Source organism: Seriola lalandi, unplaced genomic scaffold (assembly GCF_002814215.2).
Source record: "Seriola lalandi dorsalis isolate HSWRI2012SDOR001 ecotype SW California unplaced genomic scaffold, Sedor1 jcf7180002054474, whole genome shotgun sequence".
In the NCBI taxonomy this organism is placed as follows: domain Eukaryota; kingdom Metazoa; phylum Chordata; class Actinopteri; order Carangiformes; family Carangidae; genus Seriola; species Seriola lalandi.
Window position 1 is genome coordinate 771,558 of NW_019525027.1, and position 19,702 is coordinate 791,259.

Sequence of the window (19,702 nt, forward strand, 5' to 3'; positions counted from 1 at the left end):
TGCAGACCGACCACACTGGAGCTGCTTGTAATCCCTCTCACCCTCTGTTGCTCCCAGAGACTCCCCCTCCTCCATGTTATCTCAATTTGTAGAGTGTTTCTGAGGACCTGCTATTACTCATACATATTATACCTATCCTTGGATTTGTATTACAATCTATGAATACTGAAGATGTTATTCACAAAATAGTGAAGGACCACAGCAGCAAAAACTATGTAAATAACTGACTCCACGCATCAAAAATTGACACTTTCAGATGTCTTCCAACTTCCCTTGTGCACAATCCATGGGCCCCCTCAATGCTTTCCCATCAGTCTTACTTCCTTTCCCGTGAGGCTCTCAGTGGCATCACCTCAACTGTCACTCAAAGCCTCTCTAATGACCTCAAGATGACATCAAGGCCCAATGCCTCCACACTAAAGCTCCTCAAGCTTTTCCGTCAGCCCTCTCAGCAACATCAGTGGTGTGACCCCAAAGAAACACAACGTCAAGAGCTGCGCAGGCCCTTGCCTCACCCCAGGGCACCTACCTCTTGCTGCTTTTATGCACAATGTGTGCTGCATAGTCATTGCATGAGCTGGGGTAAATATGATTATTATTTTCTCTCTTGACATATGACAACAGTTGGCTTTTTCACGTACGCTTACATAATTAACCATTGATAAACATTTCTTACTAAGAAATCAGTCAGATATGTGAAACCAATGGGATAAATTCCTTTACAGATGTTGTGAAATCATCAGGCATCTTGTATATTCATCTTCTCTCTGTGTGTATGTCACAAAACAAGGCCCAAGATACCTTAACTGGGGCTGCATGCCAGAGAATCAGCATGTTTCATTAACATTTCTGCTCCCTATATGCCTCAGCAGTGGGGTAGAAAACAACACAGCAGCTCGGATTTGTGTAATTGTGAAGTGATCAGATCAGGACGTGAGCCACAACTCACCCTCCAGACTGCAAGCCCAGCACTTTGGGATCCAAAAGACTGCGAGCCTGCAGAGAGAAGACATACAAAAACGTAAGACAAGGGACAAGGTAAGCGAGCACAACTTTACACAAAGCACACTGCAGTAAGGTTAAAACAAAAGCAACACACAGTCTAACAAAATGTACTTGGGAAAATACAGTACATTTGGAGGTCAATTCAGGATAAGATAAATGATAGGCGAGGAGGAGTACAGCACAGGGAGAAGGGAGGGAAGCACCACAGGCAGAAAACCAAATTATTCCACATCAATGTAATTTGTGGGCTCAAGACCGAGAGTTTTGCCGCTCTTGGTCCTTCAGGCCAGATCTGCCTATTGTGTAATGCTCCCTCCTCACTGACCAAAATGTCCAGTTTGAAACACAAATCATTTTCTGAAAAGAGAGGAATAGTAGGATAACCAGCACAAAGTGACAGCAAGATGGCTCAAAGGCATATGCTGCACTCATCCTTTCATACCTACACATATTACTTCAATTTATCTACAGAAACACAAACACACCACACCACACCAAGGCGGATGCGACACAAACACACTATCTCGCCAAATACCACAAAGACACATGAACAAACGCACACACAAACACATGCACATGCAAGGAAATCACAAGTGTCTAAGTGTTTATATATGAAAACAGATAAACAATGACTTAAAACCTGAGTATCCAAAGCACTGGTGTCTGGAAGGAGAAAATGACAGGAGGGCGGAGAGTTAGACAGGAGCAGTTCAGTAGAAAATACACACACTTAGTTAGGACACTTAGGACACTAATTTACCATTACTGCCTGATGACACAATTCTGTTTTGCCAAACAGTTTATGCATAAATGGAGAGTCAACAAGTGCCCCAGGGAGAATCGCTATGAACAGAGGAATACCGGATACAGTAGGAAGCTCTGCTATACAACACAAGGTTGAAATATTAAGATCAGTACTTGAACATAGAGTAATTTAAATTAATGCAGCACCATTTAAAAAATTATGCCTTTGATCGACAGCGTTACCTGCATTAACACTCATAGCTATGGAGACATGGGACATTAGGTAAGCATAAGCGGTTGGTATCATGTTGCCATTTTAGAGATGAACTGTGAGATGGCAGGCCCTTTAAATAAGCAAGACTGCAGAGGTGTAATTACTGTGCTATTGATCCATGGGTGATAAATGGCAGCATAATCATGATCTAATGTGCAACAAATGCAAAACAGCTGTTCACAAGAGAAAGATCAAATTGCTGATCTGATTAAAACGACATGATACACTGTTTGTTGTTGATATGAAGTTATTTTAACACTAATCCAGAATAAGGCAGTGTAAATTTGTTTCTTTCCTTAATGTTCCCATTATCTATTTGATTTTGTTTTGTCTGTTTACTTGAAAGTTGACAAAAGAATTGCATCATAAAAATATTAACTGATAACAATTAAAATAGCAATAACTCTGGACCTGTGCATTGATTGAGAACACAGTGCGGAATATTTGGTGGATGCTATTATCCAGAGTGTTTTATATAGCCATTAGTGTTCACCACAAGTGCACATCTTTTCATGATGAGTGGTCCTCATGAAGGCAATGATATTTTAAAAACATTAAAAGTGCATTCTAGTCAACATGATACAATTAGGTTGTATATCTCCCTAAGTGCTGTATGAAGGCAATTGGACTTGGCTGAAATTCTTGAAGATGTTTCACCTCTCACCCGAAAGGCTTCTTCCGTTCTAACTGCTTGCAACTCCCCAGTCAGTTAGAACTGAAGAAGCCATTTCAATGAAAGGTGAAACGTCTCCAAGAATCTCAGTTAGAAACCCATGGCCTGGATGACTGAGAAGCTCCACAGATAATTAGGTTATATTATTTTTTTTAAATGCTGATTTTTGTAATGACACTACATTTAAGGTACAATTTAACAGTATATTTTCGCTGGGTGAGGTGACAGCAAAAGCAGCACATAGAGACACAGCACTCAAAGAGGAGCTAAGCTCCAAGTGGGTACCATGGACAGCGAGCGATCAGCTAAGCTACTTTCAGCATGGCTGTACAAGATAGAGTCATCTCCTCCACCAGCAAGTCACTAAATAAAGCCAGACCACAAAGATAGTCTGTAGAGCTCTGATATAAACCTCATTTCACAGGTACCTTAAATCTGTGGAACAAAAATGTCATTGATTGGTTGAAAACCTCTGCGTGTGTGTGTGCGGGCAAAAGTGTTGAGGTAGCAACAGCAGCAGTAAATCCTGAATTTCAATGCCGACACACACGGTCAGAGCTCATCGGAGCAGAAAAGCCTGCATGTGGCCGATAGTACAAAAAGGACTGACCCCTACTCCAACACACACAGGAACATGTGTTCTTATGCAGACACAGTCACACAAACATACACATGTATAGTATACCGAGGTGCAGACCAGAGTTTCCATAAGAGTCCAAAATCTACTAATAGCTCCATACTAATAACTAGATTTGGGCAATGTTTATTTGTAATTGTAATAGATCACTATTGTCATCATATATTGTAATTTCAGTATAGGCTTGTAACATGAGCTTGTACACAGTAGTAAAATACATAGCAATATAGTTTCACTATTTCATACCTGTGCCGTTGTCTGACAAAACAAACAGAAAGCTTGTAAATGAGAACAGTTTTATTGGGAATCTGGCTGTATTAAAATACTGTATATGTTAACACAGAGAGTAAGAGAGAAACAAACAAATAAAGGGCTGAAACCAGCTGACACTAGGCAGAATGCAAATAGGACACAGTCCTGCCATATACTAGGTTTTGGCCTAGTCTTGTTTTAACTATGTTAACTTAGTTCAATCTAAGCACAAAAATAGAATCCCTGTAGGTATGAGCCAGGAATAGAGCAATGGGGTAAAATGCATTATTGGCCCTCCTTTAATCAAAGAAATATGCTTGTTTTGTTAAATCTGAGTAATCAAGGAAGTATCCTAGTGCAAGTTTAGGGGGAAAAGTATAATGATGATAATAAGAATCATTTGGAAGCACCGTAATCAGAGAAGGAGTGTTGTGTTTAAGTGTCTGAAACCCAGCGGTATTGTATTGCAACCTGGAGTTATAGCTCTTCCAAGTTGTAAGCGTAAACTGTGGAGAAAGGGATTTCCCTGTTCACAACAGTCAGGAGAAAACAACAATATAAAATCAGTCAGTGCTTTGAATTGGATGGTGTCTCCTAAAAACAACAGCAGAGACTCTTCATCCCCTGCATCTGCATTTTACATATCAACACTTTCTCTGGAAATGGCGCACTAAGCATAAAGAGGGTCTACCTCCTTTGCTCCCCCAGGAGCAAGCAGCAAACTTCAAACTTCACTAGCAGTAGACCTCTATAAATATTCCAAGCAAGGCTGACCTGGTTACAGAATGCCCTTGGGAGTGTGAATTAGCATCTGAATACGAACGCTGCTGTAGCCAGTTGAAGACAGGCCTGGCAGGAGTGGCAGCACTGCCGAGACTCCCTTCACAGCTCCCACCCTGACCAGCCAGCACGCTTCAGAGCACGAGCATGGTGAGCACACATCAGCTACAAGATATGAAGGCATGAAGCTAATGAGGGGGAGTACAGAGTATGCATGTGCTTCCTTCCATCTGCGGCTGTATCTCCATCAGTAGTGTAATGAATTTAAAACAATTGCCCCCAATGTCACAAAGACACATCTTGGATGTGTTTCCATCAACTCTGTAAGAGCAACTGAAAGAGTCTGAGTCAAAGTTTAGATATGTGACAGTAATGTCAATTTCTAGGATTGCTGGGATGACTATTCTTTAAAGTCACATAGAATTGACCATATTTTATGAAGACAATCAAAATGTGTGTAAAAACCTGCTCTGTCATATTATGTCTGATTGTTCAGAAATCATCTGCCCCAGCAAGTTTGCAAAGCTAGTTAGTTGTAGACAGAAAAAAAACTCATATTTTTTCTCATGACCTCCTGTCTCAACCAAAATATTTTTACACTGTAAAGCGACAAACTCATATGTCACACCTCACAGAGGCAGGTAACCCTACTGAGCAATATAGACAAGACCACCTCACCTAGCACATACACAGTTCAACAATGAGTAATTCAAGATCAACTCTTCTTCACCTGGTAGCCCAACAGAAGCAGCGTCACAGTTAATATGTTTATGTCACAGTTTATATGTCTCTGGACAAATATTGTCACATGTGTGCAAAATACAGTCACAAAACTTTACAGGTGTGTAGTTAAGATCAAAATGAAAGCCAAGTTCGACGGTGGGTGTGGTCTAATCCATGAGTACTGAGCACTCATGTAATAATGTGGTACTCATGGGTCACAGTTGGTGTGATCCAATCGCAAGATGGCCTGTAGTTTAGCTTTATGTTGCCATTACAGAAATCCTTCATAAGAGAGCGTTGACAAGTTTGTTTTTCAAGTGTAAAATTTGTGTATATTGTTTGCAATTCTTTAGTAACCACATTTGTTATATGTCATATTAATAAACAAATGTATTCACTAAAATCATTATCACAATAAGCCTTTAAATCTATTATCAGTAGGGCCTTCATTTCTACAAGAATTATTGCTGCATCCCTTCTGCCTATGTTCTTATATATTTTGCCCTCAGGGGATACTCAGGTATTAATGTGTCTGCAAAAGCTGTGGTGCTACATTTAAATTCAATGGAATAATTTAAATAATGATGTATTATCTATGTAGGACTCTGGTAATAATTTAAGCAATAACTTATAGTGTACTTTCACTTCTATCTTACCTTGTAATACCTCATATTAGCTGCAGTTTATTGGTCTTAGAATGGTCACTTACAGCTGTATGACAGAGGAGGAAGATCCCCTAATTTAAGAGTTTCAGCAAATAACAGTACTGAATTTATTATCTGCAGGTTTGTTTGGTGAATGTGGCCACTGAAAATGTTTGCACACACATCTGTCACATAGCTTTAGTCTTCAGGTGCAGCCTGTATTCCCTGAACTACAGTGCCTACCTCACCACGAGTACCACAGTTACATATGTAGGTCAAGAGCTTTTTCATTTTAAGTAAGAGTGGAAATTCCCTAGTCTCTTTTTTTCATACCAGTAGAAAGACAACTCTTCCTTCAATGAATCATTCACAGCCATTTGTACACCCATGACACATTATAAATCTCCTTTTCAAGTAAGTGCTGACCCATCACTTACAAAATAATTTGATTCAAGGAAATTACGACGGTGAAAGAAAGAAAAAATACAAAAAGACATATGAGAGCACTGGTCTCATAGTCTGCTACATGTAGAGACTATAATATCTCAAACTTAAAATATGATGCAAAAATCATTGACATGCAAAACATTCTGGGTGGTAAGTCAATATATGCAGACCTTATGTTCAGACTTGCTTTAGCTGTCTGCCATCACAATGTCACCCAATAATAGACTGTAGTCATGGTTTTATTCATTTTGAATAACTGATGGTAGCGCTGGAGTCCAGCTCCACTGTAGCTTTTACAGTGTATTAAATTTTGATGATAGATGACAAACCTCTAGAAAACCTGTTTGACAGTCTGATCCCTTGAGCTACAGACCACTACAAAATAATCTAAAGCTGTGCAATGAGAATACAAATACAAAAGCAATAGCACAAATAACACTGCTATACACATTCAGAGAGTCCCCTCTTCAGTTTTTCAACTCAAAACAAATGACTGATTCAAAGAGTCATCCTTCAAGTGGATCAAAGTGGAAAGTTCTCATAAATCCAACAATATTAACCCACCAAGTTTCAAGTCTTGGGCTTGTCTCGGCAAAATTAAATTCATACACTACGATTCAGACTTCCACTAACAACACCATGCACCTACTGGATGTAGAAAATTAACAGACCATTCCAATAGTTATGTATGTTTTACCTAATTAATTAAAATTATGTATTCTCTACATTAAAACATAAAACCTAGGAAATTGACCATCCTCACTCATTTTCCTTCTTGTTGTTTTCTTGTTATTAGGTTATTACTATTGCTTATCACATGTTGTTGTACAGCCACATCCATTGGCAGTTTCTTTGTTGCTGTGTTCAAGGAGGCTCCTGTCAACTGTGTTCAAGGTACAGCAGTGTACCTGCTCAGTGTTACAGATGACATAGATTCACATGGCCCTTTCCCTAATCTCCATTTTTGCTTGTTGTTTGTCTTTTCTGACAAATTTCAGAGAGCAAATGAATGTACCAACAAAGAGTTTTCAAAACAGCTGCTGTGGATATGTTGGCTATTCCTGTAAAGTTATGATAAATAATCACAATTTGTAGTCGATGTACTGTAACACAAAACTGATATAATTCTTCAAGTCCCATGTGTTTTGTTTTGACGAGCAGTTACTGTTATTTATATGTGCTATAGAAAAACACATGTATGACCTGCCATGTATTGGCAATGTAAAGCTTTATAAAACAATACGAACTGACAAACAAAAAGGAGGGGAAGAGTCATACCCCCTGCCAGGATTTGCTGCTCCAGTTCAGCCATCTGTTTCCTGTAGGCCCTGAGTGCTGCTTCTTTGAATGTGGGTCGAACACGCTTCTTGGGTGGGGCCTCTGTGGGCTTCTCCTCAGGAACATTTTTGTTTTCATCCTCCTGCTGTTGCTCCACTTTTTCAGACACCTCCACGGCCTCTTCTATTATCTCATCTATCTCCTCTAACTCCTCATCACCCTCTTCCATCTCCTCTGTCACATCATTGTCCTCAGTCTCATCTGGTTCTTCTACATCTACATACTCCACCATTGCGTCATATTCAGCAGTGTCCTCGGTGAGCTGGGTTTCATAATCCTCACTGTACTCTTCATCATACTGCTCATCCAAACTGCAATCATACTCCAGAACACATGCCTCTTTACTTGCCTCATAGTCCTCTGTAGCTTCAAAAGCCTCAAAATCCTGAGAAGCATTATCTTGAGATGCCTCAATGTCAACAGACACATCATAGTCCTGAGAAGTCTCACACTCCTGTGCAGGCTCATCTGTCTCCTCTGTCTCATTAGCATTAGTTCTGTTCTCCAAGTTAGCTAGTACCTGCTCCATAACTTCAACATAGTGGGTCTCATTGTCCACTGGTTGTTCACCAGCTTTTGCTTCTGCTCCTGTTGTCTCTTCCTCTGCCTTGTAGAAGACAGGCTCCGTGTAGGCATCTGAGTCTATTGTAGTACTAGAGTTATTTGCAGTGGAGGTGGACATGGTGCGGAAGCGCCCCATAAATGATGAAGAGGAGTTGGTGGGCTCCTCAGGAGGAGCAGGGGTAGTCTGAGAGCCAGACTTCCAAACAACCTCCAGAGCTGACTTAGCCCTCTGCAGTGTAGAGCCAAAACCAAATCCAAAGGACTTCTCACTTAGATCTATGCTGAGCCTGCTGCTCCAAGACTTAGGAACCTCCTCAACCTTCTCTGTTCGAATCTCACTCTGACTGCGGTACATAGTTGCAGACTTACCCTGGGGCTGGTGAAAGCTGTGATTGACATCCAATTCAGGGAATTTTTCTACTTTGGGGGTTTCCTTAGGGGTGTCTTTAGAGGCTACTTTAGCTGCTACTTTAGGAGTTTCTGTCGTGGCTGCTTTAGGAGAGTCTTTTGGGGGCACCTTAGGACTCTCTTTAGGGGCTACCTTCGGAGGTTCTTTAGGTGGAGTTTTAGAAACTTCTTTAGTGGGTACTTTAGTCTCCTTAGATACTACTTTCGGCATCTCTTTTGGGGCCTCTTTTGGGGGTAGTTTTGCAGCTTCTTTGGGAGCCTCTTTAGCAGCAACCCTCAGACCTTCTTTAGATGCAACTTGTGGTGGCTCTTTAGCAATGACTTTAGGGGACTCTTTAGGAGAGTCTTTGGGTGATTCTTTAGGGGTTGAGGCAGGGCTCTCAATTGGAGTTATTTTGGGGCTGTCTTTAGGTGACTCTTTAGGACTTTCTTTAGGAGTCATTATCGGGCTATCTTTTGGGGCCACTTTAGGAGCTACTTTTGCAGCCTCACTAGAAGTTACCTTAGATGTCACTTTAGATACCTCTTTAACGATGGGCTTTGTGGTGTCTTTAGATGTTAGTTTAGGACTGTCTTTAGGGAGGGCTTGAGCGGTTTCTTTAGCTGCTGATTTCTGAATCTCTTTAGGTGACTCTTTAGGTGACTCTTTCAGAGCTGCTTTAGGTGTCACTTTAGGTGAAACCTTAGCAGTTACCTTGGGACTTTCCTTTGGCAATATTTTGGTGGTTTCTTCTTTAGGAGCCAATTTAGTTTGTTTATGTGTCACCTTAGCAGCAGCTTTAGGGGCATCTTTAGACAATACTTTCGTGCCTTCTTTTGTGGTCACCTTACATCCCTCTTTGGACTGCCGAGTGGATGTCTTGATAACAGACTCTCGCTCTGTGATGGGAGGAATGATGTGGGTGGTTATAGGTGGCAGAGAAGATTCTCTGTCGAGCATCATGAATTCTTCATCTCCTTCAAATTGTAAATCAACCTCCTGACATTTTGTGATGTTCTCTGGAAAACCAGGGATGGTTGATGGGTCAAAGGGACTGCTGACCTCTATGGAGGCTTCCAAACCAGAGTCAGCACCCTGCTCCAGATGATGCCAGTCTTTCCAGGGTGATAGATCACCTTGAAGAGAGAGCTGGGAGCCACTGTAGTGGCTTCTGTCCCCGGACATGCAGACAAGTCCATTGCTCACCCCACTGTCAATAGTTTCTGTTGTCTCAACCTCATTGTGTTCAAAAGTTTGATTTTCACTGCTGAGTGGGTGACTGGGGCTAGCATACCAGGAGGAGGCCATGTCTTCTTGTTTTCTCTGCCACAGCTCCTGATCTGAGGAGGACAGCAGGGAGCAGCCATTAGCCCGTGTAAAGTACTGGCTCTCTGAAAAGTCTTCTGAGTATGACTGGCAAAGTTTTGAGCAGTCAGACTCAGAGCGGCTGAGTTTAGGGGTGGAATAGTCACTCTGGGAAAGCCAACCAGGGGTCAAATCAGAGTAGTAAGCCTTGGCATGCTTGTCTGGGTCATAGTAAGAGTCATCAGCATAGTGAACTGCGCCTGAGTAGCCTGCTTCTTCTCCTGACCGGCTATGGTCATGAGATCGCCTCTTCTCTGATTTACTCTTGTGAACAGGCTTTGAAATCACCATTGCATATTTATTTCTGCTTAATTCATCCAATTCTTTATCACTGTCCATTGAGTCCCAGTCATCACTCTCCACTACTTTATCCTTTCCTGAGACCTTTAAATCCATGCTTTCATAGGTTTGTGAGGAAGACATTGTTTTGTCTTTTCTCTCCTTTCCATCATGAGTTAAGCTATCAGTAGAGACTGTAATGCCTGTTCCTTTAAGTTTATAGCATTTTTTCAAGACTAAATCCCTATCTTGGGTGGTTGCAAAAATGACAATAATAGGGCGAGGTTTTGCATTAGAACATTCTCTTTGTTGCCCTAACCTATGAGCAAGCTCAATTTTTATTGTTTTATGGGCATCGATGAAACCCATTTTGTCTTTTAGTATTTTATATATTACACTCTCTGTTTTCTCTGCCCTTTCTTCAGGAACATTGAGGAACCGCAAGGTTGAATTATTGGCCTGGTGGCTAATTTGTTTTATGTAGTCATGGATATCACGTGTTTCCCTTCTAGACTGGACAAATCCTGAGCGAAGCTGCTCAATCTCACTCTGAACTACTTCCACACTACTGGAGATCTCATCAATGGAGCTTTTTAGGGCATTGACATGGCCACGTAGCTCAGACAGTTCTGTCTCTATCTGGCTGATCCCTTGAAGCTCTTTAAAGATCATCTCCATAACATCCTGGGTCTGACTAATGCAACCTGTGGAGGAGGAACCAGGCTCCAGTGTTGAACTCTTTTGCTGCCGTCCAGCACGGTCCAAGGATTTGCTCCGGATGCCCAGGGTTTTCCTCCAGTTGCTCACCTCAGAGTCTGAGGAGACACATTCCTGACTCTTTTTCCATTTTCTTAACTTGCGGAGGGCACCCAGTCTAAGTGTGTGTAGACTGGAGCGCTCCACTCGTTCACCCTCAGAACTGCCATCAGAGGGAGCCAAACTAATGAGGCTCTTCCTGTTTCGTCTTACAGGCATAGTGTGTGATTTATGCTCATCCAGTCTCCGGATAGGTTTTGTCTCACTCAAAGAGTCAGAGTAACTACTATCAATCGAAAGAACCTCAGGAAAGATGCTTTCATTATTATTCAAAAAAAGAGAGTTTTTTGGGATTCCATTTGCTATAGCTACACGATAACTGAAAGTGGGTGACAGGGATGAGCAGTCGTTCTTTCCGTCGTCTTCTTCAAGCGATATGTTACGTGCCGAAGAGCATTTGGATATCTTTTTCACTGTAGTCTTCAGTGTAGTAGAGAGGGTTAGATTGTGTGCTTGCAAATCAGTGGTCAATTTAGGCTCTTTATTTTCGCTTCTCTCTTTCTTCTTTATTGGGTTTGCCAATTTCTTTGTAAACATTCCTTTGCAAATCTTTTCAATGTAGGATGATATAGTCTTGATTAGGGCAGAAACCATGGATGGCAATCCTGTGGACTGTTTTTTATACAGCGGTGGTGAGCCAAGCACAATCAACCTGTGCTTGACAGTGAGAGCCCAGCTCACAATCACTAAAACCACAGTCCACTCAGAGATGCACTAATACTTTTAAATCCAGTGGTCTTCCTCCAGAAAAGGATCATCTCTCTGAAAGACACAAAAAGAATATTAGCTTTACAATTTTGTCACAGATTCTCAGATCATACCTAAACACAAACAGGAGGAACACACACAAGTTATTACTTATTAATCCATTGTCCTGATAAATGCAATCTGTAAAATCTTGTCTCTCATTATGTAATTTCCAAATTTTACATAAAGGAAACTGATGATTCTCATGAAGGAAAAACAGACCTTCATTTGAAAATTCAAATAGGGGACAATTTTTCAGTCTTAGTAGTTAATTTTATGTACTATTCACATTTATCTACATGACTTTACAGCAAACCCCACAGAGCATAGTAGTCACCATCCTACTTAGACCTCAATTTAACTATATGCCAAAAGTATTGAGAGAGAGAGAGAGAGAGAGAGAGAGAGAGAGAGAGAGAGAGAGAGAGAGAGAGTGTGTGTGTGTGTGTGTGAGAGAGGGATCATTTGCACGTATGACTGTACGTGTATTCATGTATGTGTCAGTCAAGGTCAATAGATCCATTGGCTACATTGATGTATCCAGCTTCTACAGCAGGAGATAGCCAATTATTATAATTGCCTCAGTGCTACAATACTCTTGTCAATACTCTTGTGGAAACAGGGAGCACCACACTAAACCAAGATCATACTTCAACAATTTGTTTTATCATAATGATGACAAATAGTGGAGATAAAGAACCTGATATTTCGGATTAATAAGATTTTTTTTATTATTATTTATTGATTAAGCTAGTCAACACATCAATTTTCTAAAATCATGTTTCCAAGTCAAAATCAGTTCTTTGGCTATATTTTCCATCCATCTATAATGACGAGGATGATGTGGATGTTTTCACTAATTAAGTTAATGACCTATGTTGTCATACATTTGATGTCCCAATTAGATTAATTGCAATGCTTCAGTACCTGAACCACTGGAGTATAATGCCTATGTGCAGCAGACCATGTAGTTATAAAGAGGACTAAATAGTCATCTCAGGCCTGTGAAAAACAGGCTAGAGACTGCTTGAATCATGCTGCATAGTATTAAACCTTTAACAGCTTGAAGTGGCTCTGATAGGTGTGTGTTTTCTATAGAGTGGAACTGGCCAACTGAGTCGAAAGAGGGATGTTTGTTGTGCAGAGGATCTGACAGCTGCTCCACATTAGTTCTGGGGTTTAGAGCTCGATGTGTCTACAGTCTCATGACCACAGAGACATGCTCACTTCAAATGAGCTGTGAAACACAGCATCACAGTTAGCTTTTATTGCTGGGCTCTGAGGAAGGACCAGGCATTAGCAAATAGAGCTTAAGATTAGGTTGCCAGCATAGATGAGTTTCTGCCAGCACTGTATGATGGAAGGAATCCTGGAGCCTGACTGTCTGTTAGCTTCATGGGATAAAGTTTGAGGCAGGCCTGAGGCTGGAATGTTTGTTCAAAGAAATATGTTTTTTGCATTACAGAGATGGAACGACAACAGGACGAGGTGAAGGATTACTGTATATTTTAATGGTATGAGGAGGTTCATGACTCAGCCCTCTTGACGACTGGGATGAAGCCAAGAGCAGCCTTTTGTAACTGATGGGTCACCCCCACCACCCCATGCAAAAATTGAGAGGTGTCACAGCACAAGTCAACTTGTGTCAATCAGTGAGCAGCTGAGAGCCCTGCTCAAGGGAACCTTTAGCTGGTAGGAGAAGAAATGGTTTATTGACTCACTCCACCAGGATAATAAAATAAGCCATTTTGATATTTGATTCATTTTTTAGTCAATGATAAAGTATGGTATCGTGATACAAGAAAAAATCCTTGAGGAACGATTGCACTTGCAGTTCCAAGCAGTTCCAGTCGGGTGCCACTAATCCATTGCAGAATAGAAAGTTGCAATGAGATGATGTCATTCAAAGGACATCAGTCAAACCTCAAACAGTGGAAAACCATGAGGAAACATTGTGGAAGTATGACATTTGTTTGTTTCATGTATTAATTTGAGGAGCATCTGCTGTTTAATGCCTACTGCCATTTTTCCATCTTCTCTATTATCTCTTCAGTGTAGCAAAAGCCAGAGTGACTTTTAAGTCACATGCTTCATGTACATTATCATTTACTCACTGAAGCTTTTTCTGTTGCACTGTTGCTTTTCTTTTTTTTTTTTAAGTTTTTGTCGATACATCAACTTGTCTATCTCAGCCAAGTGTAAAAACGTCTCAGCGATATTTAGATTACTAACTTTATACTAACTTCATTAGTAAAATAAAAGCTTCTCTGCTACTGCTCTGATTTGCAGATTTGTATGATATTACAAAAAACACAGCTGAAACATGGGCTTCCTGGAGGACTCATGACAACCACTATCCCTGAAGAAGGGACAGAACCTTTTTTACTTAAAGGTCCTCCACACTTACACAGGTGTTTCCAGTTAGTGGCTGATTAGACCTCTGCTCAGGTAGAAGTTGGAGTTGGAGCTAATTGTGAACTAAGTGAATGGAGTTCAGAGGTCTAGTCAGGCAGTGTATAACTGAAAACATCTGTGTGGGTGGGCTATGGTTCTCTTGGGACTGGAGAATGAATTAAGGAACAAGATGACCCAGAGGGATCACTGATGCCAATTAATCAGCTGTAGTAAGACACCTTGATTTTAATACTGTGGAGGATGCTTTCTACCAATGGAAGGCAAAGCGAAAAGAAAAACAAAAAACGCCCTGTTTAAGGGAAGACAAGTCATGCTGCTGTGTGCATGTTAATGGTTATTGCTGGTTTGATTAATTGTGCAATAATCTGCCAGGCTCAGTGCTTTGTTGATTGATAAGTGCTCAGACTAAATATTGTTTCAGCAGGATGAGTTATTCAAAATATCTAAGACAGGGAAAATAATATACAATTGCGAGAGGCTCGATTTTACAATTGGTAAACAAGTCTTTACTTATTATCAGTCAAGCTGAAACTAGTGAGCTCTTTTCCTATTCAGTGATTTCTTATACTGTAGCGTGCAAAAAGAAATACAAAAACTGCATAATAAATGATTTTTTTTTTGTCTACACACTTGAATAACACATATAATGAGCAGAATGAAATGTGGGCATGAAATAAGTAGCCTATAAAATATAAATTATGGAATATTATGGAATATAGTGAATTAAAATGAGCAAAATTAAGTGACTGTGAAAGTAATATACCACTAATAACAGATTACACAAACTAAATCAGCTGGTCCAAAAAAAGATAGTGGCCTATGGCGGATGATAATAACAACTGCCAACCTTTAGTAGCCAAAAGGAGCAAATAATAGATTAAGATCAACTTTGGCAACAAACTCTACTGTCGCCTTCAATATTATATGGAGCTGAGAGCTTGGTGTTGGCCTTTTGAAGACACTGTAATGTTGTTCTGATTCAGGCAGCTGGTTTGTTTGTCATGGCTGCTGAAATGAAGCAGTTCTTGCTTGGCTCTGATACAGGCCCAAAGTATGAGCAATGCTGAGTCTTCCCCAGGTTTGCCTGCTCTTTTTGTCTGATCAAACAAACTTTTGTCGCCCTTTGCAGAGACTGCGGTCTCTGGGTGAACATAAGCCCAAGCTAAAGATATTTTTGCTCTATAGTCGTCGACGCTGGCAGAATGATGGAGACTGACCAGACCTTCTAACAATACTTCAACATTACCAAATTATATGACGCTGTGCAAAAGAGTTTCCAATTCAGTGGTTGGAAAAGAGAAAAGATTCCAACAAAGCAAAAAATATTATGGGACACATACAGCATGTTGCAGCTTCGGCTGAATGTAGGGTAACTTTGAAGCTAGCTTTGAGCCATGCTAATGGTTTTGGTGTGGTTTAAAAAAAGGAAAGAGACACATAATACATTATTGATGGTTGCAAATGCAAAGAGAAAAAACAAAAATATTGTTGATGGCAGATCTTTGTGGAATCAGCCTTCAAAGGATGTTATCTGATCAGGAGGAATATTTAGAATTTTTTTATCAATATTATATTTGAAGTGCATGGTCCAGTTGTATTCATAATAATTATTTTACTGGAATTGCAAATCCAAACAACAGGATGGAGCGCCTGCCAGGTTTGTCTCCCACTCTTAAACCCTTCCTTGTCACTGAACCGCAGACTTTCTTGGTATGAAACCAAACAGTGACAACTCTTAGCAGTGGCAGCGGAGCACTTCGGCTCGAGTGTCGATGAAGACCGCAGCTAGCTGCAAGACCTGCCGTGAATTGCAGGACAAACATGATCATCAACATTCAGAACACACCATTCGGAGTTTGAACGCACACACAGTACATTTAGTTATAGGTCCAGATTCTGTTTTCTATTCATGGTTCTGTACATCATTACATAAAAATATATCTGGCTTCAGCGAAGTAGGTTGGGCTTCACATTTTACACACTAACCTTTAAATTTGGTAAATGTATGTCCCATTTTAGAAAGTATATTTAACATTAATGTTTTTATTTTATTTTAAAGCTGCAGCTCGTTAAATAACTCAGGCATTATGGACCATTATTATACAGCGCTCCACACAAAATACACCTAATGCTGGTTAATACTGACCATTTACGTTAATGCATTTGTGATGCAATTTTTTCATATACTTGATGCACTAAATTGAGCCACAGCCCCAATCATGTCTGACGCCGTCTGGAATGTGTCACTGTTTACTGTAGCAGACACTGGAACATCACTTGTATAAAACACTGTGCTGCACTGTGGCTGCCCTCTGTCCAGACAAATCACACTAAAAGAGTTCAAGTGTTTAATGAGTGCTGATTACCAATTAGGGGGCTGCCTTTCTCTTGACGGAGCCAACATCCTGACATCTGCATGTTAAGGTTTGACAAATGAAGCATTCACCCTCTTCCAGAGCTGGAGTTGATACGCAAATGACTTGATAATGCCCACGAGGTATCGCCTGTATCGTCCCATTAGAGCGTAATGATGCAAGAATTAGGAGAAAAGGATGACAGATTACTAGATCACCTTATCCCACTCGCATGTGTTATCAATTTGGCCACAGAATCTGCAAAGACATGGCTCTGTATGCAGACTCAGCAGCAAATGGGCCACAAATGAAATGCCACCATTTATTCAGAGCCATCATGACAAGCATGTGTGAGAATAAAATTGCATGTCGGTTATCTAGATGTACAGTATCTGTGCTATTGTTCACCCTCACTGCAGTTTGTAGCTATAGGCAGATACATTGTAACAGAACTCATTCTGTAGCACATATGTAGCGATAAGTGAACAGTAGCTATTGGTTTTAATAATAAGAGGAATCATAGTTTATTTTATTTAATTATTAATTTATTTAAGTAGCATGTGTGCACACATATGCACACCTTCTACCCACCATCAAATGAGGTGTGTGTTCTCTGGAGCATACAGTCCCTACATTAGGCAGCCACTTGTGTTAGAACATGTGGTATAAATTGGTTTTAGACATAAACATGATTTGTTCAACAACGTTACATGTCGAATAGGCCTGTAAAATGCATATGAATATGTAGGATTTTTATATTTTTCTACCCTCGTAATTATCCTGTACAATCCAGAGGCTTTGAGCAAGGCACTGAAGCTCCAACTGTACCAATGGAGATGTCTTAGTAAGCAATTTACTCAATCAACTACATGGCTTGCATGTTATAAAATAACTTGTTACTTCATCATCGTGCTCAGTCACGTAAGAACTCCAGATATTAGTTGCCAGCTACTGTGACAAAACAAAATCTGGGGATTCCTGTGGTCGTGAGGTAGAGCCCCTCCCATTTGTGAGTCAGACTAGAGAAACCTCCAGAGAAAAGGGGAGCACCTCAGCCACACCCACTCCCTATAGCTCTGAGGCAATGCTACCCCAGGCCCTGCATTAATGTCCAGGGACCTATCCCCCCCCCAGCTTTTCCTAATGCATCTGATTAGCAGAGCACTCTAAAACACTCCATTTCTTACAGTCATACAATCTCTGCCACTTTCCTTTTAATGACAATGACTGTCAGTTGGAGGCACGCTAACCTATTTCTCACAATAGTACAATCTGCTATTCTCTCCTGATGAAAAGCCAAGTACTCCAATTTAAGGTTATCATGCTGCAAGTGATTATACTGCATGCTGTGATGTGATGTTCATTCTCTTATCACTCTGAGTGAGACTGAGGAAGATTTTTGTGCAAACCTTTAGAAACGATGCATATAGATGAGAGATGCTCATGTGTTACGTCATGTCTCCAGAACACATGATTGTGGATTATGAGTGTGGATTAGTGTACATGTGGCTGTGTGTGCATGCCTGTGTGTGTGTGTGTGTGCAGCCGTGCGTGCACACACATGTGCACGCCATGCATGCCTCCGTGCACGGTTGCTTTTAAGCATGCACTTGCTGCTCTGAGAGAAAAGCGAAGCATACCAGTGGGGGATGAGCGTGTGAGGGAGGGTGTGTGCATCCTCAGATCATATTGCCCTCACGCCCATCCTCAGCTACATTCTGCCTCCCTTCTCCTAACCTGTGTATTTCCCAACAGTGAAATATCTGCCTGCAGCCTTAGGAAACCAGCCAACATCACAACAGATTGTCTCCCCTCATAAATCAAAATATTACCATTTCTTTGGCCGGCATGAGGAGAATCAGTCTCATCGCGTTTGTTCAGTGTGAAACAACAGCATTGCTCACATGCGTTCATGTTGTGTGTTATGCATAACAACATGGGGAAAGGTGAGAATGAGAGCAATGGGACATTTGTGTGATCGACAGTGTTTGGATCAGATCTGGATTTTAGAATAATCAGCTAAACGATTAAATACAAGTAACACCTCACATTTCTTAGCATTTTTCACCTCAGCTGCATCGATAGATGATGCCATCTATCCACATCATTCTCAAAAACGTTTCATTAATCCACTGACAGGGCCACAGAGGGAGGGGAGGGAAGCAACAAGAAGATTTAGAATGAAGTCAAACAGTCAACATCCCCACACCATGCAAACACGCATCCACTGCCACAATGAGGCTACGCCGCTGCACATACCTGGTTGTGTCAAATCCCTGTGCAGGACGCCAGCGGTAGTGAGCACAGCGAGCCGTGTGGAACCGATTCCCCGGTTTCAGCGAATGGTCGGTGCGAGGAGACCAGCGATGCTGGGGAGGGCAGGGAGGGAGGGGAGAGAGTAGCTCGGTGCGCAGCTGCCTGCTAATACCAGAGCTCAGAGCATCTCCCCGCGTCCGTCAGACACCACATCCCACAGCCCTGCCTCCGCGAAGAAACACGCACACACCTCTCCTCCATGCCACCTTCTGTGCCCCCTTCTCTCACGTCTCTGCTGCGCTCCCGTGTTCGCGTTGTGGGGAGGAAGACCGAGGATGCTGCCTTTTTATTGCCGCAAGCTTCTGGGTTTTATTTGCCCCACGATTGACACACACACACACGCGCGCGCGCGCACAGTCACACACCCACTGCTCGTAGACAGTGTCACGGCCTCACAGCACGGGGTGTCTAGTCCAAAATGGGATGCGGACGCGTGGTGGTGTTGATGGGGAGGCAGACAGCGCTGCGGCTGCCTGAACTGAGACTCTGCTACCCGGCTGGAGGATGTCTGTCCCTCCCCTGTACAAAAGTCTCTCTCTCTCTCTCTGTCTCTCTCTCTCACTCTCTCACTCTCTCTCTCAGCTCAATGAGCCGGGCTGAGAGAATTGAGCCCACAGACAAACGCACTCACGCACGCACGCACACAACCACACGCGCTCAAGATACCGCTAAACACACTCAGGCTTGCGATGACTTGAGTGAGAGGGAAGCAAGAAGTAAAGGAAGGAAGGGGAACTGAGGATGAAATTGATAAAATAGTGTGTGTCTGTGTATTAGGCCATACAACTGTATGATCTTAATAAACTGCACACCCTGATGAAAACAGACTGATGTAATAGGTCAATAAACCTGGGAAACCAGTCACACGCCGGCTTCAGGGGGTATTACCTTAATTTTTCGTCATGTGACGTGCGTGTGTCGTGCGCGCGCGACACTTTTGC

General features: G+C 41.6%; 1 protein-coding gene across 1 annotated transcript in view; it reads right to left on the bottom strand.

Moving 5' to 3' along the window:
• Nucleotides 1-19,238, bottom strand: part of unc13c (unc-13 homolog C (C. elegans)) — a 103,479-nt gene extending 84,241 nt beyond the window's left edge. The window contains exons 1-4 of the mRNA XM_023411972.2: nt 18,705-19,238; nt 7,458-11,691; nt 1,646-1,668; nt 950-996 (exon numbers count right to left, since the gene is read on the bottom strand). Coding sequence (XP_023267740.1) covers nt 950-996; nt 1,646-1,668; nt 7,458-11,523 — 4,136 coding nt within the window. The 5' untranslated portion in view covers nt 11,524-11,691; nt 18,705-19,238. The remainder of the gene's footprint in view (nt 1-949; nt 997-1,645; nt 1,669-7,457; nt 11,692-18,704) is intronic.
• Nucleotides 19,239-19,702: the final 464 nt, after the last annotated feature.